Below are 23670 nucleotides of genomic sequence, written 5' to 3'. Positions count from 1 at the left end.
ATGATGAACGTGTCTATATTAGCTACATTAGCCTACTATAAAAATGACTTTAAAAGTCTTATATAAGTGTTATAATGAAGGCAACACATGATGTGTCTATAGTAGTTGTATTAGCCTATTATCAAAATTACTTTAAAAGTCTTATACAGTATAAGTGTTATAATGAAGACAACACATGATGTAAGTGTCTATATTAGCTATATTAGCCTACTATCAAAATTACTTTAAGTCTTATATAAGTGTTATAATGAAGGCAACACATGATCTAAGTGTCTATATTAGTTATACTAACCTACTATCAAAATGACTTTAAAATGATTACATAAGTGTTATAATGAGGACAACACATGATGAAAGTGTCTACTAGCCTACTATAAAAATGACTTTATAAGTCTTATATAAGTGTTATAATGAAGACAACATATGATGTAAGTGTCTATATTAGTTATATTAGCCTACTATCAAAATGCCTTTATAAGTCTTATATAAGTGTTATAATGAAGACAACATATGATGTAAGTGTCTATATTAGCTATATTAGCCTACTATCAAAATGACTTTAAAAGTCTTATATAAGTGTTATAATGAAGGCAACACATGATGTAAGTGTCTATATGAGCTATATTAGCCTACTATCAAAATGACTTTAAAAGTCTTATATAAGTGTTATAATGAAGGCAACACATGATGTAAGTGTCTATATGAGCTATATTAGCCTACTATCAAAATGACTGTGTCGCAAGCTGACGCAAATATTCGTTGACAGATATGTTGAAATTTAATATTTATTCTACACATTTTTACAACATTGGAAAACATTAGTAAACTTCTCAGAGGGTGAGATGACTCCTGGAAATGAGTGTCTTAGAATGGCCAAAGGTATAGATGTGTGTGTCCAAGTTAAAAGGAAACTGCAGGCTGTCTTCTTCTAATGGATTTATTACAATCTTTGCAAACTAGGTGATGTTTGCTGTGGTCTGGAACAACATGGCACACAAACAACTATCAGAAATGCAGCCAATATTACATACAGATAATGTGTCATGAGACATGCAAAAATGAAATTAAATACACAGAGGACATAAGTAAAGGAAATTAAATGAGCTCAAATATACCTACAAACGAGGCACAATGATGCAATATGTACATACAGCTAGCCTAAATAGCATGTTAGCATCGATTACTTTGCAGTCATGCGGTGACCAAATATGCCTGATTACCACTCCACACAAGTCAATAACATCAACAAAGCTCACCTTTGTGCATAAAACGTTTGGTGGACAAAATGAGACAAAGAAGGAGTGGCATAAAACATGTCTTTCTGTGGCAGCGCCGGAGAAAGTTGTACATGTAAAGAAACTACGGTGAGTTGAAGGACCGCCGAAATTAGTAGGACAAAACGACACTCGCCAAATACTTTCATCAGTGAAGCAAGTGTAATATAAACAGTGGGATTTCTAACAACTAGGAAGTTTTGTATCATGTTTGTCCTCCTACAGAAAATATATTGCAACAAAATATATACAGTAGTTATTCCCCCATCCTTTTCTATTATAAGACATTTTTAAAAAGCACTAGTGTCTTTAAATTTCACATTTGTCAATATAAACAAGTATGAAATATTTCTACTTGCATATTACTTACACATACAAAGTCTCCAAGGCAGAAGCGTGTCAAGTAACAAGTGTACAATGAGTTGTTGTGGCCACTAGGTGTCGCCAAAAACAAATTAAAGGCCTACTGAAATGAATTTTTTTTATTTAAACGGGGATAGCAGATCTATTCTATGTGTCATACTTGATCATTTCGCGATATTGCCATATTTTTGCTGAAAGGATTTAGTATAGAACAACGACGATAAAGATTGCAACTTTTGGTATCTGATAAAAAAAAGGCTTGCACCTACCGGAAGTAGCGTGACGTAGTCAGTTGAACATATACGCAAAGTTCCCTATTGTTTACAATGATGGCCGCATGAAGTGAGAGAGATTCGGACCGAGAAAGCGACAATTTCCCCATTAATTTGAGCGAGGATGAAAGATTTGTGGATGAGTAAAGTGCAAGTGAAGGACTAGTGGGGAGTTGAAGCTATTCAGATAGGGAAGATGCTGTGAGAGCCGGGGGTGACCTGATATTCAGCTGGGAATGACTACAACAGTAAATAAACACAAGACATATATATACTCTATTAGCCACAACACAACCAGGCTTATATTTAATATGCCACAAATTAATCCTGCATAAAAACACCTGCGTGTTTGTTATGCTAGCTCCTAGCTCCTCTGCTAGCTCCTAGCTCCATAGAACACGCCAATACAATTCAAACACCTGATCAACACACACAATCACTCAGCCCAAAAGACCGTTTACCTAACCCAAGGTTCATAAAGCTTATATATTTTTTAAAAGTTACGTACGTGACGCGCACATACGGTCAAGTTATCGAATGTTTAGCAGCCAAGGCTGCATACTCACGGTACCTGATATTCAGCTGGGAATGACTACAACAGTAAATAAACACAAGACATATATATACTCTATTAGCCACAACACAACCAGGCTTATATTTAATATGCCACAAATTAATCCTGCATAATAACACCTGCGTGTTTGTTATGCTAGCTCCTAGCTCCTCTGCTAGCTCCTAGCTCCATAGAACACGCCAATACAATTCAAACACCCGATCAACACACACAATCACTCAGCCCAAAAGACCGTTCACCTAACCCAAGGTTCATAAAGCTTATATATTTTAAAAAAGTTACGTACGTGACGCGCACGTACGGTACGGTACGTGTTATGCTAGCTCCTAGCTCCTCTGCTAGCTCCTAGCTCCATAGAACACGCCAATACAATTCAAACACATGATCAACACACACAATCACTCAGCCCAAAAGACCGTTCACCTAACCCAAGGTTCATAAAGCTTATATATTTAAAAAAAGTTACGTACATACGCAAAAAAAAGCCAAAGCTGCATACTCACAGTAGCACGTCTGCGTCTTTGTCATCCAAATCAAAGTAATCCTGGTAAGAGTCTGTGTTGTCCCAGTTCTCTACAGGCGTCTGTGTATCCAAATCAAAAGTCCTCCTGGTTAGAGTCTCTGTTATCCGAGTTCTTCCATCTTGACTGCATCTTTCGGGAATGTAAACAAAGAAGCGCCGGCTGTGTACTGTTGTGGCTGACTACGTTCGAAAAATACGTCCATTTCGCACCGACAACTTTCTTCTTTGCTTGCTCGGCTTCCTTCTCCATAATGCAATGAACATGATTGAAACAGATTCACGAACACAGATGTCCAGAATACTGTGGAATTATGAAATGAAAACAGAGCTTTTTCGTATCGGCTTCAATGTGGAAGGCATACCCGTGTTCGTCGGGCTACGTCACACGCATACGTCATCCTCAGAGGCGTTTCGAACCGGAAGTTTAGCGGCAAATTTAAAATGTCACTTTATAAGTTAACCCGGCCGTATTGGCATGTGTTATAATGTTAAGATTTCATCATTGATATATAAACTATCAGACTGCGTGGTCGGTAGTAGTGGGTTTCAGTAGGCCTTTAACACTCCACTTTAAGAGCATAAATCAGCCTAGCCTTTTGGAACATTTCTCACGACAAAAGAGTAAAAGTACGTGCTATGATTCGTGCTGATATCCGTATCGGCCAATACTTTAGGCACCAATATTGGTATCGTATCAGAAAAAAAAAAGTTTACACGGGCGACCGCTTTTGTCAACGTAACATTTTTACAAAACATCGGTTTGTTCATGTTGACATGAAGCGTGGAAGAACACAGCATTGAACACAGTGACTTCCTGTCTTTGTTGTCATTGTAGTCATGGCATGGATCCCTTTCACACTAGTAACGATATGGTACCAATTCCCAGTGAATGGGTGAACTGTACCGATTTTTGGTACTTTTTTTGGCATGTTCATGGCGGGGTAATTCATGAAAATGTAATTTATTCAAATTTAACTGATAAGAATGAACTCTGCTGTCCAGTTGCAGTTCCAGACGTTAGATGGCAGTAGTATTTAGCCAGGAAGTAGTCTTTGCCTTTAAGTTAATTTGCCAGTCTTGTCTTTTGATGAGTCCTACGAAGTGTAACTTTATACTTGGTAGTGTTGTACGGTAAACCGGTACTGCTTTAGTATCGCGGTACTATTGAATCAAAAACGGTACTGTGGAGGGAGATGTGGCCAGCGCGCTTGCAGGAGCAAAGGTCACCGCCGCTGTCCATGGTGCTGAGGACAAGCACCATCGGGTACGGGCGGGGCATGTGCTGACGGCGAGACACAGCTGGCAGGTGATTAGATTTCACAGGTGGTACGTGTTAATCTAATCATCTGTTGTCTTTAACAGGGAGCGGCCGGGTGCAGGAGGAGGAGGAAGTAGTGGAGAGACTGCAAAGTCTGGAAAAACGATTCTGTCTGAAGAGCTTGGGAAAAACAATCATTAAAACCTTTGTCAACTCTGCACATCTGGCATCTGGCGTATGTATCAGCGGGACCGCGAGTACGCGACGTCTACAGGTACTATACTCTGTTTGAAAAGTACCGGTTCCCGGGCATGACGGCGCGCATTGTCACGCAGTGACATTGCTGGTTTTACGAGCAGAGGAGCATGTTCGGCAGCGCACACACACAGAGTACTTACAAGCAGACAGTGTGTAAACAGAAAAGGGAGAATGGACGTGTTTTGACTTAAAAAGTAAAGATAAAGGTGAAGTTATAACACTGAAACACCCTCAAGAAGAGGTGCTTTAAGACATGGCTAACTAGCTAGCAGCTAACATCCATCCGCAGTCGGCAGTGTTTTAGCTACTTCTAAACCACTAATCCTTGTCTCCATGGCGACAAATAAAGTACGTTACTTACAAGTAATAATAATAATAATAATAAATCACTGCAGGACGAGGAATAACTAACAAATGCTAGCGCTTTTGAATGTAAACAAATGCCATGAGTGGATCTACACCTGACATCCACTGTAATGATATCACGTACAATAGCGTATCTAGTCGATACTACTATGATTACATTGATATTTTTTATCGTCACAAAATGTTTTTTTTTATTAGTTTTTTTAATTCATATTATGTTTATAGGCAGCACGGTGAAACAGGGGTTAGTGCATGTGCCTCACAATACGAAGGTCCTGAGTTCAATCCCGGGCTCGGGATCTTTCTGTGTGGAGTTTGCATGTTCTCCGCGTGACTGCGTGGGTTCCCTCCGGGTACTCCGGCTTCCTCCCACCTCCAAAGACATGCACCTTGGGATAGGCTGATTGGCAACACTAAATTGGCCCTAGTGTGTGAACCCCGAAAGGGACAAACGTTAGAAAATGGATGGATGGATGGATTATGTTTATAAACTCAGTAAATATATCCTTGGACACATGACTGCCAAGTATTTCTTTACAGAAATGAAAGGTAAAGCCGTGTGCTTAATTTGTGGTAGACTGGTTGCTGTGTTTAAAGAACATAATTTGAATCGCCACTACACGACGAAGCACGAGGAAAAATACCGGAATCTGTCTGATGAAGAGCGCGCAAGGGAGGCTGATGCGTTGATGGTAAAACTGCAAACCCAACAAGGACTTTTTGCCAAATTTCACACCCCCAGAATGCAGCCGTCAGGACAAGTTTCGTCATTTCTCACAAAATGGCCAGAAAAAGTACGGCGTTTTCTGACGTAGAGTTTATTAAGGAGTGCTTATTGGACTCTGTTGCGCTGATATGCCCGAAGAAGAGGGGCGCATTTGAGAACGTGTCACTCTCCCGACGCACTGTAACGAGGCGGGTTGAGACCGTCGCTGGAAACTTGGAGCTTCAGCTGAAGAACAGAACGGCCGACTTTGACTGTTTTTTGCTGGCTTTGGATGAGAGCTGCGATGTACGTGACACTGCCCAGCTCCTCGACTTCTTACGTGGGATAACTGCAGACTTTCAAATCACGGAGGAGCTGGCAGCCATGCAGTCAATTAAAGAGACAACCACAGGTAATGACTTGTTCACATAGGTAAATGCGTGTTTGGACATGTTAGGACTGAAATGGGACAAGCTGGCAGGTGTGACAACAGATGGGTGTCCAAATCTGACGGGGAAAAATGTTGGACTTTTAAAGAGGATGCAGGATAAAGTGACAGAAATGGACATTTTTGCATTGTATTATACATGAGGAAGTGTTGTGTAAGACAGTGTTAAAAATAAAACCATCAAAAGCAATCTGGTTTTGTATAAAGTTAAGTTAGGTTAAATGAAATTATTATTATTATTTATATTATGGTATATCAAAAATAATTTGAGCAAAATTTAATTGAAATATTGTCGGTGTGGCCCTCCAGCAGTGCTCAGGTTGCTCATGCGGCCCCCGGTAAAAATTAATTGCCCACCCTTGGTCTACTATATAATACTTGCAAATGAGACGTGTGTAAGAAAAGATATAACAACTTCAGAGCACAGTTATCATTATCAGTTCATTGTTAAATGTTGGATTAAAAATCCAACATTTAAACAAATGAAAAATTATTGCTACAGTGATGAATACAATATTTGTATACACTTTGTAGGACTCAACGAAAGACAAAACTGGCACATTGAACTTAATGGCAAAGACTAATTCCTGGCATTCAAAGTCTACTATGTAATACTTGCAAATGAGACTCAGAAATAGAAGCAAACAAGATAAAAACTGGACCGCACAGCTGACTATTAAGTATTGAATGTAAAAAAAATATTTTGATTTTCGGTTTCAATTTGGATTATGTGGACAACGGCGGTTTGAGGGGCGTCATACCTGCGTCATGTGACTGTCTGCCATGGCGTACGACACCTCGTACATCAGGCTGTCGTCCATGTACTTGAGGGGCGGAGGCACCCAGCTCAGGTTCAGCTGGCCTTGCTGGCCTGTGGTCCTCACAGTCACGTTAGCTGGAGGGTCCAGAAGAACTGGTGTGGACACAACACACACACACACATACAAAGACTTAACTTGACATTGTTTCTTTGGGTTTTTGCTCCACGTATTCCACACGCATTTGCATAATTTTTTGTTGTTTCTGTACATTGTAGCACTTTATTTTTACACTTGTATGAACGTTAAAGTGTATGCAAACTAAATCACCTGTGCAATAATTACACTTTTGTCACTTTTTTTTAACACTAATAATAATGTTAACGTATGATAAATTGCTTGCAATTAATCCATTTTTTTAAACACTTGGGAACCAGCGTCCCCTCCAGTTGACGATTGTGTTTTGCATAAAAGTACTATTTTAACACCTCGGAATGTGTAACTCTGACAAAAAATTTTTTTATAAATGAAAACAAAACATAAAAAAACCCAAATGTCCAATTGAGTGGACATTTGGGTTTTGCATAACAGGGCTGTTTTCTCCTAGAATGTGTAAGTCTTCCAAAAAAAAAAAAATTGTTTGTCCAATTATAAATCATTTTGTTTACACATCCCAATCCCCTTTTTTAAACTACTGAGAACCAGCGTCCACTTCAGTGGACATTTGTGTTTTGCATAACCGGGATATTTTAATCACCTCCATAATGTGTAACTCTGACAAAAAAAAAACATAAATACAAAATGTCCACTTGAACTCCGAGAACCAGCGTCCACTCTAGTGGACATTTGTGTTTTGCATAACAGGAATATTTGATCACCCCGGAGGGTGTAACTATGATAAAAGAAATGAACAAAAAAGAAAAAAGTGTAACTATGACAAAAGAAATGAAAAAAAAAATGAAAAAAGTAACTATGACAAAAGAAATGAACAAAAAAGAAAAAAGTAACTATGACAAAAGAAATGAAAGAAGAAAAAACTGAAACTAACAAAGGAAAAAAAGTGTAACTATGACAAAAGAAATGATAAAAAGAAAGAAGTAACTTTGACAAAAGAAATGAGAAAAAAAAGAAAAAAGTGTAACTATGACAAGTAATGAAAAAAAGAAAAAAGTAACTATGACAAAAGAAATTAAAAAAAGAAAGTGTAACTTTGACAAAAGAAATGAAAAAAAAGTGTAACTAACAAAGGAAATAAAATAAAACAGTGTAGCTATGACAAAAGAAATGAAAAAAAGAAAAAACTGAAACTAACAAAGGAAAAAAAAGTGTAACTATGACAAAAGAAAAGAAAAAAAAGAAAAAAGTAACTATGACAAAAGAAATGAACAAAAAAGAAAAAGGTAACTGAGAAAAGAAATGAGAAAAAAAGAAAAAAGTGTTAACTATGACATAAGTAATGAAAAAAAAGAAAAAAGTAACTATGACAAAAGAAATAAAAAAAGAACGTGTAACTTTGACAAAAAAAAGAAAAAAAAGAAAAAAGTGTTAACTATGACATAAGTAATGAAAAAAAAGAAAAAAGTAACTATGACAAAAGAAATAAAAAAAAGAAAGTGTAACTTTGACAAAAGAAATGAAAAAAAAGAAAAAAGTGTAACTAACAAAGGAAATAAAATAAAACAGTGTAGCTATGACAAAATAAATGAAAAAAAGAAAAAACTGAAACCAACAAAGGAAAAAAAAGTGTAACTATGACAAAAGAAAAGAAAAAAAAGAAAAAAGTAACTGACAAAAGAAATGAACAAAAAAGAAAAAAGTAACTATGACAAAAGAAATGAGAAAAAAAGAAAAAAGTGTTAACTATGACATAAGTAATGAAAAAAAAGAAAAAAGTAACTATGACAAAAGAAAAAAGTGTAACTTTGACAAAAGAAATGAAAAAAGTGTAACTAACAAAGGAAATAAAATAAAAAAAAGTGTGACTATGACAAAAGAAATGAAGAAAAGAAAAAAGTAACTATGACAAAAGAAATGAGAAAAAAAAGAAACATGTGTAACTTTGACATAATAAATGAAAAAAGTAACTATGACAAAAGAAATGAGAAAAAAAGAAACAAGTGTAACTTTGACATAATAAATGAAAAAAGTAACTATGACAAAAGAAATGAGAAAAAAAGAAAAAAGTCTAACTTTGACGAAAGAAATGAATAAAAGAAAAAAGTGAAACTAACAAAGGAAAATAAAGTAAGTACGACAAAAGAAATGAAAAAAAAAGAAACAAGTGTAACTATGACAAAAGAAATAAAATAATACATTAAAAAGTGTAACTATGACAAAGGAAAAGAAAAAAAAAGAAAAAAGTGTAACTATGAAAAAAAAAGAAAAAAGTGCAACTATGACAAAAGAAATGGAAAAATTTTTAAATAAATGTCCACTTGAACACCTGAGAATCAGCGTCCACTCTAGTGGACATTTGTGTTTTGCATTACACATTACACATTAGTGTAACTATGACAAAAAAATAAGGAAAAAAAACCCCCAAAAAACAAAATGTCCTATTGAGTGGACATTGGTGTTTTGCATAACGGGGATATTTTCCCCTAGAATGTGTAACTCTTTAGAAAAAAAAAAAAAAACGGGATATTTTCTTCACCCTCATAATGTGTAACAAAAGAAATGAAAAAAAACAAATGTCCAATTAAGTGGACATTTGTGTTTTTTTAGTAACACTGTAATTTCCCCACACCCCAAAATGTTTAACTGACAAAATAATGACAAAAACCAAAAACAAATGCTTGTTCAGTTAAGAAAGCTTTCATGGTGGTGACAGTTTGACCCTGGAACAGATGATTTCTAGTCCATTCATTTAAATATCCTCTATGTCTGTCATTTCCAAATGATCCCATTTCACTCCACTGGTTTAGAAATGATTCATAGACTTAAACAAAAATGGGCGATTTGATTCGATTCTGATTCCCAGGGTGACAATTGGATTCAAATTCGATTCAACACAATGTTTGATTCAAACCAATTCTCCCAATGAGTTATTTGGTATAATAATTCAAATGAAACTTTTAAAAATGTGTTACAGGTTAGAAAATATCCCTCTTGTTGCAGAGTGATGGCCTAAAAAAACAACTATTATATATTTTTTATTGTATTTTACAGACTTTTTTCCTACGCTTTGTACCCTGAGGCTTAATAAACGGTGCGGCTAATTAAGGGATTTTTCTTTGCTCGTGGCCATATTGTTTTGTATTCAACAAATAGTTTTCACTTAACACCCACAGTGACACTGAAAAGGTGTAGTATTGTTTGTGCTATGGCGCCATCTTTTGGACGACTACAGTGTTTCCTTCCGTTTAGTGCTTTGAACCAGAAGTACAAGTGCCGTTCCGTCCTCAGGTCTTCCATAACGTTTCTACTTGCATGGTTTCTTCATTCAAGCAATGTTTGTAAGTTTTACAACCGGGAGGCTGTTGGACAAATTTGACCCGTTGTGTTATTTTGTTTAATCCGCCAAAGGGGGGCTACTAAATTTATGACGTATTCATACTGACCGATTTCATGTTACACAATCATCGATGGCGTGTCGTAAACAAGTCAGTAGAGTTTACGGTAAAAACCTTGCAGCTCAGTCGCCAAAATTCAGGGTAAAATCATCACTGGTACCACTTTTCCCATTTACAGTAATGCACTGTAAAAACAACGGACAATGGCAAAAAGATAGCAGCTAAAACTAACAGTGGTACTGTTTTTCAATTTATGCACTGGAAAAAAAAAAAATTCTGTTGAAAATTGGCAGGTAAGTCGCCAAAAGTTTACGATTAAAAATAACAGGTTGCCAGTTTACCGGCAACGCTCTGGTAAAAAAATGCCATAGATTTCACGTTATAAAAATGGCAGTTCAGTCACCAGAATTGTTACGTTAAAACAACAGTGGTACATTTTTTCAACTCGCGGTAATTTGGTGTAAAAATGTAAATTGCACGATAAAAATTCAAGTGACCGAGCTGCCAGTTTTTTACCGTAAAATCGACAAGATTTTTTTTCTTCTGTTGTATGGTAAACATCGCTGTTTCCACCCGTGGACCACTGTCACATTTTCACTTTGGCCCCTGTTTTACAATTTAACTAAAACAATTCACACTCACAGGTAATAAACCGTCGCATACGTGCTATCGTAATGTAATCAAGCAGCATTAGCTAATATGCTAACACGTTTACGAGTGTCCGTGTTAGTATTATTAACTTATCGTTTTGTATTGTTTCAGTTTCACAAACTCCTCAGTAAATTCACCAAAACGTCACTGTGGCGTTATTGAGTCTGTTTAGCTGATTGGGGAGCTAGCTTGGTCCATGACGATGGCTTCTGTTTTGTTAGATCAGCCGTTTTACTGCCGTGTATTTTACAGAAACCGTTTGTAAGCAATTAAGGTGTGTAAATATTAATTTCACAACGTATATATCTGCGACTTATAGTCCGGTGCGACTAATATATGGAAAATATCTTAAAATGTAGTGGGTGTGGCTCTATTGTCCAGAAAATACAATACATACATTTTTGTATCCATATTTGACTATTATGAATTGATTTAGAATCAGGATTAAGTTAGAAAGGGAATTTGGTTTGAATCGATTGATCAAAAAATGAATTTTTGTACATCTATTCCTTATTTCTTCTGGAATGTTCCACCTCAAAAGGTTTCACTCTACTAATTATTCCCCCAGAAAATATAACCCCGAACGTTCATGTGTAAAACTGATGAATAGATGAAAAAAGACTTACAGACGAGCTCGACCAGGAGACTTCGGTTGTGTACCAGCCTGGTCTGGCGGTGAACTTGAATGTCCATCTGGACAAACATCTGAGTTCGGTTCAGGTGGCAGACCAAGAACTTCTTGCCGCTGTTGGCACGGTGGACTGTCAGAGGACATCTCCTGGTCTTTTCATTTCTGTTGGTGACACGGAAACAACTTTTTCAAGACAAACATCCTAGTAATAATTGTCGAACAGTTTAAGAACAACATTTCTCAACCAGCTATTGCAAGGAATTTAGGGATTTCACCAGTCTGTAATATCATCAAAAGGTTCAGAGAGTCTGGAGAAATCACTGCACGTAAGCGATGATATTACGGACTTTCGATCCCTCAGGCGGTACTGCATCAAAAAGCGACATCAGTGTGTAAAGGATATCACCACATGGGCTCAGGAACACTTCAGAAAACCACTGTCAGTAACTACAGTTGGTCGCTACATCTGTAAGTGCAAGTTAAAACTCTACTATGCAAAGCCAAAGCCATTTATCAACAACACCCGGAAATGCCGCCGGCTTCACTGGGCCCGAGCTCATCTAAGATGGACTGATGCAAAGTGGAAAAGTGTTCTGTGGTCTGACAAGTCCACATTTCAAATTGTTTTTGGAAACTGTGGACGTCGTGTCCTCCGGACCAAAGAGGAAAAGAACCATCCGGATTGTTATAGGCGCAAAGTTGAAAAGCCAGCATCTGTGATGGTGTGGGGGTGTATTAGTGCCCAAGACATGGGTCACTTACACATATGTGAAGGCACCATTAATGCTGAAAGGTACATACAGGTTTTGGAGCATCCAAACAATGTTACCATGGACGCCCCTGCTTATTTCAGCAAGACTATGCCAAGCCACGTGTTACAACAGCGTGGCTTCATAGTAAAAGAGTGCGGGTACTAGACTGGCCTGCCTGGAGTCCAGACCTGTCTCCCAGAAGCCTAAAATACCACAAGGGAGACCCCCGGACTGTTGAACAACTTAAGCTGTACATCAAGCAAGAATGGGAAAGAATTCCACCTGGAAAGCTTCAAAAATGTGTCTCCTCATTTCCCAAACATTTACTGAGTGTTGTTAAAAGGAAAGGCCATGTAACACAGTGGTAAAAATGCTCCTGTGACAATTTTTTGCAATGTGTTGCTGCCATTAAATTCTAAGTTAATGATTATTTGCAAAAAAAAATTAACATTAAGTATCTTGTCTTTGCAGTCTATTCAATTGAATATAAGTTGAAAAGGATTTGCAAATCATTGTATTCTCTTTTTATTTACCATTTACACAACGTGCCAACTTCACTGGTTTTGTACGTGCAAAAAGAGAAGTACTCACTGGTAGTTGTAGGTGAAAGAGTACTGGTCCAGAGAGGAAGGACTCTCCTCCTCCTCCTCCTCCCAGAAGCAGGTGAAGTCCTTCCTGCCCTCTGCGAAGCACTTTGGTGTTTCTGCCTCCTCTTGCAGCATGATAGAAACTGTGTGCAGACGTTGTTTTGAAGTTGACGGCACTCCTTTAGTGGAAGTTGCACAATGAAACCTTACCTTTCTTCTCGAAATGTCGCGACGCTCGGACGCCGGCGGTGGCGCCGATGGCGAACACCGCGGCGGAAAGTGCCAGCAATCTTCTCAGGTGATCACATGTCATCCTCCTGTCTTCTCATCCGCGCAAACAGTGTTGTTGTGCACAACATGACACACAGGCTCCCGCGTGTTTGTGTGTGTTGTGTGTGAGTGTGTGTGTGTGTTTAGATATCGTGGATAGAGCAACACGGTTGGACGCCTGCTCCTCAGCGATAAGCCGCGTGAAGACATGTTTACGTCTCCTAAGAGTCAGTGGAGAAGAGGAGGAGCCATAACCCACTTGAAAAACTTCAACTAAGAAAACAATGGGTGGGGCGATACTGAAAATATTACTACCGCTCCGATATCAAGGAAATACGTGCTCAGTTGTTTGTTTTTTTACTTTGAACTTGTTGATTTTAATCAGAACCAAACATAAGATCATTTAAAAAGAAAAAAATTATATATTTTTTTAAACATTAAATTATGGTGAATGGCACTAAAAATCTGTCATACATTATTCTTTTTTGTACTTCAGATCTAGCCATTGACAAAGTAATTTTCTTCAAAGAAAACCCTGCTTTTTATGACAAAAACACAAAATATGCAATATCTTCCCTAAAAATGGAATATTACATGTGAAGTACTTTAAAATGTTAAATAGTTCATAACAACGTTGCTTTTGATTCTTCTTTTTTTTTTTTTTATAGCTATGACAATTTAAAAAAAATCAGACTAAAGGTCTCTAAAATCTAATATTTACTTTCCAGGCTTAAATCTGTAGATCAACTTCAAATCCATCTTTGTTTAAATTATTTTTGAGCAATAACAGTTTTAAAGTAAAAAAAATGACAGCGTTGTGTTATTAGTGTCAATATTGCAATATTGTCTTGTTACATTTTCTTTTTTTTTTTTGTAATAGATTTTTTTTTTACATGTGCCGCAGGCCGTTAAAAAAATAGCTACAGTTTTACAGGCTGTGGGTTTTATTGCTCTTTTTTTCTTACATTTTTACTGTTGTTTTTTCCCCATGGAAGAATGGAATACAAATAAAAATAATAATAAGATTGTATAACTGCATAACCTAGCGTGCCAAAAATTCTGCCTGTACGGAAATATTCATGTTCAGTTACACATTTACCTGTTTATTATGGTTGTAGTCATTTTTCAAATTAATTCATTCATAAGTTAGTATTTTGCGGTATGCTCCATACATCCTGACATTCCTGAAATGCCGCCTTTCTGGACAGATGTATCGATGTAGGTGCGCTGAAGAAAACCTTTGCCTCAACACACAGCAGGGAGATGATGCGGAACTGGTCTGAGTGGAGTTTTCCTCCTTTGGGATCCGTACCCCTTCCGCCACTCGCCATTGCTCAGGGATCCTCCCCCTTCTCCAGAAGACTCGCAGGATTTTCCACAGACGCAGCAGGAGTTTGGGACAGTTCTTATACACTTTGTATGAAGTGCCACTCGGTCCCGGGGCAGAGCTTGTCCTGGCTCTGCGGACAACCTCCCTGACTTCCTTTAGCTGCAGCTCCGACATGTCAAACTGCAATTCTGGTTCAGGAGGGGTCTATGAGGTTGTTACACTCTCCCAACTCCTGCTCTCTTGTACGTCTGCTTCAGATGTTGATCTATGTCTTCCTGCGAGGAGGCCAGTTTGCCACTGCGCTTCTGTCCCAGCAAATCCTTCGTGAACTTGAAGGGGTTAGCGATGAAAGCAGCACGTTTACGTGCCCTCTCGCGTCGCCGCCTCCGATGCCATTCTGCCCGACGGAGAATTCTGGGGCCGTACTTATCAAGCTTCTTAGAATTACTCCTAAGAAGTCTGCTAAGAGTTGACTTAAGAGTATATAAATTCTTCGCTGAAAGCTGTACTTAAAAGTTAGTTATTAAGCGTCTTACTCACACTTTCAGCAAAGTGTAGGACTGAATCTTAAATGTCACACTCAGAGCTGAATTACGACATTACTATGTGCCGTAAATGGAATTTTAGGTGACGTCATTTCTGTGTCCATAGAAATGACCAATCACGGAAGGGAATCCGTTGTCTAAGAATAAATAAATATCTTGGAAATATTTAAGTGGACAATGGGAGTGTATATTTTGACAATAAACGACAAAATAATACAAAACAAACTAGTCCCCGCCGGCACTCACGCTACCGCTCCCTCTCTTCTCTCGCCCACACACTCACTGACGTCACTCACCTCACGGCCACACACATACGCTACTCTCATAACATTTTCTTTCCAATTCATTAATTAGGCAACTAATTTGAAACTGGTGTGGGTGGCTCTATATATACTAGCCCACTGCAGCCACATGCAGAAATCAACAAGGAATCGAAAAGTATTAAATCTGTGACAAAAATAATACCCGCTCTGTCTAAACGATACCGTTTGATCAGCTGCTCGTCATCAAACAAATCCAGGACATAGTTCCGCTCCCTGAACGTTCGCGCACGTCTCTCTCGCCTCAGTGCCATCCCCTGCTGGCAACTCCTAACCACTTAGGACACCTCTGAAGGTCTCTTAAATATCGTGGAGAGTAGGAGTGATTCTTAGACTTAAGAACGTTGATAAAAAGCTTTTATTCTTAAGTTTGAGAGTAGGACTAAATTTCGCAAATTCTCAGGACTTAAGTGTAAAATGGCACTCTAAGAAGCTTGATAAGTACGGCCCCTGGTCTTTTTCCGAAGGATGCACATCAGCTGGGCCAGGCCAGTGCGTTCCTCACGTCCTTGCCGCCTTGTACTGGAACTTCGGCGCTTTCATCTCCTGCCTAATGTTATGGATCCTTACAGCTCTTTGAGTACGTGGTTCCGGAGCTTCTCTTCTCCCCTTCGCCGAACCGTTCAGCTGACAATGATTGTTGTCGTAGCTTCCCGTCGGGCTTCTCCCTTCGCCATTGCCTCCAGAATTTGGTCGACATCGTCATCGAGTTGCTTCCAGAGTGAGGTCATGCTAGCTGCAGGCCACTTGATCCGCCTCCGTTCAGACTTGATGCTCGAGGGATTAGTTTGCAACACATGGAGGTTCTGGGCACTATGGGGTGACTCCGGGCCTGGCACCTCCTGCGTCTCACCAGGTGTAACACCTGTGCGTTGTGTTGCTTCTGCTCCCAACAGGCACTTCTTCCTCGCTTGGTGGATCTTTAAGCAATGAATGTTCTTGCAGACTTTACCGCATGTACACTGCACGCTCATAGTCGTTTGTCCGTTGCCTAGATCTGTTAACGTTAAGTCTGTTCGACTGGGGTGCTCATCCTCCCCCCCTCTCGGGCTCCCCTGGGGGTATTTTTCCTTTAGGTTCATCGTAGCTTGGTTGGGTTCCTCCTCACAGAGGATGCAAATTGGGTTCCCGACCCGTTCTTCCCCGGTTGCCGTCTCTCCGGGCTGTCACTGACTCTCCAGTAGTCACCACACTCTTCATGGTTGTCATCCAGTCTTTCCTGGCTGTCACTGATCACTCAGGGTATTCATATACAGTATATATATATATATATATATATATATATATATATATATATATATATATATATATATATATATATATATATATATATATATATATATAAACAAACATACTGTGTATATATACATATATGTATATACATATACACATATATACAAACATACTGTATATGTATACATACAAAAATATGTATATATGGAAAGACAACATTTGTGTTATCAGTGACTAAGTATAATATTATTATTAGTTTAAAATTTCAAATCTGTTTCATTACATTCCAATTTTTTTCTTACATTTTTACCGTTGTTTTTTAAAGATAAATATGTTATTATTCGAAAACACACAACTTTTAACATTTTAGCAGACACGTTAGGTATATTTGCACAAAGTATCGTATCAGCCTGCATTTTACTCGATATCAGATCGGAAAGAAAATGAGCAGTATTATTATTTTTCATTCCTCAGATGTACAATGCCAATACATATCCACAAATAAACTGATATAATCCAGTTTGAGTAAATAAACTTCACTGTTAGCTGCAGATGTGAATCTTAAACTCACGATTCCATTTGATTGCCATTCTTGGTGTGAAGATTCGATTCAGAATCGTTTGAAACCGATTGTTGCAATTTTCTATGTAGTATAAAAAAGATAAAACATTTTTTAACAATGCAGAAACAACCTTAAAAACGTAATTTTAGGAATTGATTGTCTAAAAAAAAAAAAAATTATATTTTTAAATCAATTTTGAAATGATGAACTCACGATTACATTTGATTCCAATTCTTGGGGTGACGATTCGATTCAAACCGATTCTTGCTATATAATATTTGGTATGAAAATAGTAATAAAATATATTTTTTTGTAAAAAGATGCAGTAGCAGCCTTATAAACGTCTTTTAAAGAATCGATTGTGAAAAAAAAAAGGTTTTATTTTCTTTTTAAATCAATTCTGAAAAATATGATCTCATGGTTCAATTTGATTCCAAGCCTTGGGGTAAAGATTTGATTCAGAATCGATTTAAACCGATTCTTACAATATATATATATTTTGGTATAAAAATGTTAATAGTAAAATATTTTTTATAAAGCGTAGAAACGGCTTAAAAAAACCCTTATTTTTATGAAGCGATTGTTTAAGAAAAATATTTCTCTTTTTATATAAATTTTGAAAATTATTCGATTCCATTTGATGCGATTCAGAATCGATTCAAACAGATTGTTGCATTAATTTGGTATAAAAATTATAATTTAAAAAAGAGAGACAAAAAACGCAGTAATGGCCTTAAAACATCTTTTTAGGAATCGATTGTTAAAACTAAATGTTTTTCTATTTTTAAATAATTTTTAAAAATTGTGAAATCACGATTTATTTTGATTCCAATTCATGGAGTGATGTTTCGATTTAGAATCAATTTAAACCGATTTTTGCAATATATTATTTGGTTTAAAAAACACAGAAATGGCCTTAAAAATGTATTTTTCAAAGAATTGATAGTTAAAAAAAATTGTTTTCTCTTTTTAAATTATTTTAGAAAATTATTAAACTTACGATTCTATTTGATTCCAATTCAGAATCGATTTCAACCGATTCTTGCAGTATATTATTTGGTATTAAAATTATGACAAAAAATACATTTATTAAAAACAACAATGCATATACAGCCTTAAATATTTCTTTTTAAGAATCGATTGTTAAAAAATATATGTTTTTCTCTTTTTAAACCAATTCTGAAAATTATGAACTCATGATTCCGATTCTTGGTCTGACGATTCGATTCAGAATCGATCCAAACTGATTCTTGCATTTGATTATTTAGTATAAAAATGATAATGGATTCTTGGTGACGATTCGATTCAAATCGATTCTTGCATTTATTAAGTATAAAAATTATAAAATATATATTTTTTTAAAACCACAGAAACAGCCTTAAAAACTTGTTTTTTTAAGAATCAATAGCTAAAGTTTTTTCTCCTTTTAAATCAATTATGAAAATTATTTGATTCCAATTTTTAGGGTGACAATTCGATTGAAACGGATTGTTGCATTATATACTTTGGCATAAAAATGATGATAAAATATTTTTAGAAAGTACATAATTGGCCTTAAAAACATATATATAAAAAAATTGATAGTTAAATAAAAAAGGTTTCTCCTTTTAAATCAGTTTGAAAATGATTAAACTCACGATCCTATTTGATTCCAATTCTTAGGGTGACGATTCGATTCAGAATCGATTCTTGCAATATATTTGGTATAAAAACGGTTTCAAAATATTTAAATAACAACAACAATGCAGAAACAGACTTAAAAATTTATTTTTAAGAATCGATTGTTAAAAAAAAAAGATGTTTTTCTCTTTTTAAATCAATTCTGAAAATGATGAACTCATGATTCCATTTGATTAAGATTCTTGGGGTGACGATTCGATTCAAACCGATACTTGCATTTGATTATTTAGTATAAAAATGATAAAAATATATTTTAAAAAACCTACAGAAACAGCCTTAAAAACTTATTTTTAAGAGTGAATAGTTAAAAAAACCAATGTTTTTTTCCTCTTTTTAAATCAATTATGAATATGATGAATCGATTCAGGACCGGGATAAATAAGAATCTTGATTTGGGTGTAAATGTTTTTTTCCTCCAACATCCTTACTATTTAGCTACTTACGAGGCAGACATAAACCTTTTCTTATCGCCACACGCCTTGTCTTGTCTTGTCTTGTCTTGTCTTGTCTGCCGTTATCGGCGCAGCAGACCAGGCTGTCCCTTCACCCCGATAGGTCGCCCGCCCGCCCCGGTCAGTTCAAACGCAACAGTCCACCTCCTTACATCATTTGCAAAGAGGCAGGACCCTGACGCAAGGAAAGGTGTACTTTACACAACGGACACGTAACGTCATTCAGATAAAGTCTGCAGGCCGAGGGAAATGGTGGCAGGAAGTGATTGTGGTTGGGCTGGTTGTTTAGATAAAACACTAAAAACTGGTTTAATGTTGTGGGTTAGAAGGTGAGCAAGGTCATTCATATACAACAAAAAAGTGTGTATTATTTGTTTGTTTTTACATTGGAAACCACCACTAAAAAAACAAAAAAAAAACTTTACATAATTGTTTTTTAAAGTAACAAAAAAGTAATATTTTTCTAAATATATATAATAATATATACTAAAAATATTTGACACAATTAATCATAATATCTTAACAAATTAGATGGGTGAGGAAACTACCTAACCAACAGGAAGCTAGGCGTCGACAACGCTGAATAATATCTTGTGGCGTTCCACAGGGATCAATACTGGAACCAAAATGGTTTATTATCTAGAAGGACTTAATCTAGTATTATTTGCTGCGTTTTGTTCAGGAGAGAGCACAAATACAAAATAATAACATAGATATAAATAATTAAATATAAATATTATAAATATTTATAAATATATATATATATATATAAATATATATATATATATTTTATATTTATAAATATATTATAAATAATATATAAATATTAATAAATAAATAATATAAATAACAGATTAAATAAAGAAATTTTTGAGTATCAGTTAAAGGGAAATAATGCTATTTGGTAAGAGTAGAAGAGAAAGTCAAACACAATTAGACGGTGTAAACATCGATAAAGTATGGAGGTTCATTTGTGTCTTTATTACCAAAACTTTTTTTTTTTTTAGATACTGAATTCATGTAATTCAATTTTTTGCATTTAAATTTTGAGAACTGATTTTTTTTTTACATCAAATTATGCTGGCAATTTTATTGAATACAAATTGTGCGCATAATTTGTGTTAAAAAAATCAAGTTTGTGAAAATGGAGTGTAAAATTTTTTTTTGGTCTTTTTAAATCAATTTAGAAAACTATTCAATTCCATTTGATTCCGATTTTTAGGGTGAAAATTCGATTCAGAATAGATTCAAACAGATTCTTGCATTATATAATGTGGTATGAAAATGATAATTAAAAAACGGGAGAAAAAAACACAGTAATAGCCATAAAACTTATCTTTAAGAATCGATTGTTAAAACTAAATGTTTTTCTCTTTTTAAATCAATTTTGAAAATTATGAAATCACGATTCCTTTTGATTCCAATTCTTGGGGTGATGGTTTGATTCAAACCGATTCTTGAAATATGTTAGTTGGTATAAAAATGATAATACAATTAGGGCTGCAACAACTAATCGATTAAATCGATTATAAAAATAGTTGGCGATGAAATTAGTCATCGATTTGTTGGATCTATGCTATGCGCAGAGGCTACTTTTTTTAAATTATTTTTTTATAAACCTTTATTTATAAACTGCAACATTTTCAAACAGCTGAGAAACAATAATCAAAATAAGTATGGTGCCAGTACTCTTTTTTTTTCTTTTTCCCCCCAATAAAATACTGGAAAGGATTGAAATGTAGTTTGTCTCTTTCCCCCCGATTATTAATCGATTAATCGACAGATTAATCGATGATCAAATTAGTTGTTAGTTGCAGCCCTAAATACAATACTTTTAAAAAGCACAGAAATGGCCTTAAAAACATGTTTAAAAAAAAATTGATAGTTAAAAAAAAGGTTTCCTCCTTTTAAATCAGTTTGAAAATGATTAAAATCACGATTCTATTTAAATCCAATTCTTAGGGTGACGATTCGATTCAGAATCGATTTAAACCGATTCTTGCAATGTTATTTGGTATAAAAATTATAAAAAAATATATATTTCTAAAAAAACAACAACACAGAAACAGCCTTAAAAACATATTTTTAAGAATTGATTGTTAAAAAATATGTTTTTCTCCTTTTAAATCAATACTGAAAAATGTGAACTCATGATTCCATTTGATTCCGATTCTTGGGGTGACGATTCGATTCAAACCGATTCTTGCATTTGATTATTTAGTATAAAAATTCTTAAAATATATATTTTTTCAAACCCACAGAAACAGCCCTAAAAACGTATTTTTAAGAATCAATACTTTAAAAAAAACAAAAAACGTTTTTTCTCTTTTTAAATAAATTATGAATATGATGAATCGATTCAGAATGGGGATAAATAAGAATCGCAATTTGGGTGTAGATGTTTTTTTTCCTCCAGCATCCTTATTATTTCAGTATGAGTTAAAAAATCAAGTTTGTTCAAATATAGTGCAGAAAATTTCACCTGCAAACTTGACACCCCGTTAATTGGCTCTGAGACCGGATCGATTGCCTCGGTCTTGGTTTACCGGAAGTGGGTCTTGAGTTTGGAAGCAACGAATATTTCTGCATTGAATTTTTATACGCTGACATTTTTTTTTACGCACTAAAAAGGCGGGAAATGGTAAACATGTGGGTAGGATGAGTAAAAAAACCCCTTTGGGGTTAGTTGTGGAGGGGGGCTCAGTTTGAGACCAGGAAAAAACCCTCAAGGAACAATAAGCACATATGGACACATGTTACGACATACAGAAAACTCAGGACTCACAACGGGAGGGCGTCGGGGTGTTTGCGCATGTCTGTGTGGTAGTCCATGGGCGTATGTATTGTCTAGAACCCTAGAGGTCGCTCCATACGCAAAATGAGACAACATCCCAGGTGTTCTTGAAGACGGGGAGGATTCAGAGCGTCTTTTGCTGCACTTGTCTCACTCGGGGTGTTTAAAGCACAGAATTGCAGCTAAGGATTGTTCTTAGTTGGCCGAGCAAAAACACATTTCAACGGTTTTGTGTTCACTAGTTGTCCGTTCTGTCTCTCACATTGATCATAATTTCGCCTGGCAGTGCTGAAGGCCTCTTCGAGATGTTGTCCAATTTGCGATTCAATTCCGAGATCACCAAAGTCTGAATGCTTACAGCTCCGCCCACTCTATCAGTTGCTACGGGCAGCCTTTGGGCTCCTTGAACGGCTGCCATCGTCTTCCGAATTTGTGTATAGACCAGGGCAACACTCAATAGATGTCCTGTTATTACAGTTCTAAATAGATCCATATCTTCGATGATAACAATAATAATAATATTAATAATAATAATGGATTCGATTTATAAGGCGCTTTTCCAGACACTTAAAGCTCTTCACCATCATTCATGGTGGTGGAAAGAAATGTCAGTCACATGACCCACCACTTCTCCCAAGATCGCATTAGCCTTTTTTGAATTCACTGGTAGGCTAGAGTAGTACCGTATTTTTCGGACTGTAAGTCGCAGTTTTTTTTTCATAGTTTGGCCGGGGGTGCGACTTATACTCAGGAGCGACTTATGTGTGAAATTATTAACACATTGCTGTAAAATATCAAATAATATTATTTAGCTCATTCACGTAAGAGACTAGACGTATAAGATTTCATGGGATTTAGCGATTAGGAGTGACATATTGTTTGGTAAACGTATAGCATGTTCTATATGTTATAGTTATTTGAATGACTCTTACCATAATATGTTACGTTAACATACCAGGCACGTTCTCAGTTGGTTATTTATGCCTCATATAACGTACACTTATTCAGCCTGTTGTTCACTATTCTTTATTTATTTTAAATTGCCTTTCAAATGTCTATTCTTGGTGTTGGCTTTTATCAAATAAATTTCCCCAAAAAATGCGACTTATACTCCAGTGTGACTTATATGTTTTTTTCCTTCTTTATTATGCATTTTGGGCCACTGCAACTTATACTCCGGAGCGACTTATACTCCGAAAAATACGATATACAGGTATAGGTATCGTGACATCCATCCATTTTCTACCGCTTGTCCCTTTCGGGGTCGCAGGGGGTGCTGGAGCCTATCTCAGCTGCATTCGGGTGGAAGGCGGGGTACACCCTGGACAAGTCGCCACCTCATCACAGGGCCAACACAGATAGACAACATTCACACACTAGGGCCAATTTAGTGTTGCCAATCAACCTATCCCCAGGTGCATGTCTTTGGAGGTGGGAGGGGCCTATCCTCCAGGTGCATGTCTTTGGAGGTGGGAGGAAGCCGGAGTACCCGGAGGGAACCCCCGCAGTCGGTATCGTGACATCCCTACCTCAAATCATCACTTTTGCCGC

General features: G+C 36.3%; 2 protein-coding genes across 3 annotated transcripts in view; one reads left to right on the top strand and one right to left on the bottom strand.

Moving 5' to 3' along the window:
• epor (erythropoietin receptor) overlaps window positions 1-23670 on the bottom strand; it is a 36286-nt gene that overhangs the window by 8052 nt on the left and 4564 nt on the right. The window contains exons 2-5 of one of the 2 annotated variants that reach the window (XM_062037130.1): window positions 13144-13424; window positions 12938-13076; window positions 11590-11756; window positions 6804-6955 (exon numbers count right to left, since the gene is read on the bottom strand). In XM_062037130.1, coding sequence (XP_061893114.1) covers window positions 6804-6955; window positions 11590-11756; window positions 12938-13076; window positions 13144-13246 — 561 coding nt within the window. In that variant the 5' untranslated portion in view covers window positions 13247-13424. Of the gene's footprint in view, window positions 1-6803; window positions 6956-11589; window positions 11757-12937; window positions 13077-13143; window positions 13485-23670 lie in introns of those variants that run through there. The other variant, XM_062037129.1, reaches the window with a different exon arrangement.
• swsap1 (SWIM-type zinc finger 7 associated protein 1) overlaps window positions 1-23670 on the top strand; it is a 43771-nt gene that overhangs the window by 18027 nt on the left and 2074 nt on the right. The window contains exon 3 of the mRNA XM_062037131.1: window positions 4369-4538. Within this exon, the coding sequence (XP_061893115.1) occupies window positions 4369-4538 (170 nt within the window). The remainder of the gene's footprint in view (window positions 1-4368; window positions 4539-23670) is intronic.

The sequence above is a fragment of the Entelurus aequoreus genome, linkage group LG25 (genome assembly GCF_033978785.1).
Source record: "Entelurus aequoreus isolate RoL-2023_Sb linkage group LG25, RoL_Eaeq_v1.1, whole genome shotgun sequence".
Lineage (NCBI taxonomy): Eukaryota > Metazoa > Chordata > Actinopteri > Syngnathiformes > Syngnathidae > Entelurus > Entelurus aequoreus.
This window is presented reverse-complemented; position numbering and strand designations above follow the sequence as displayed.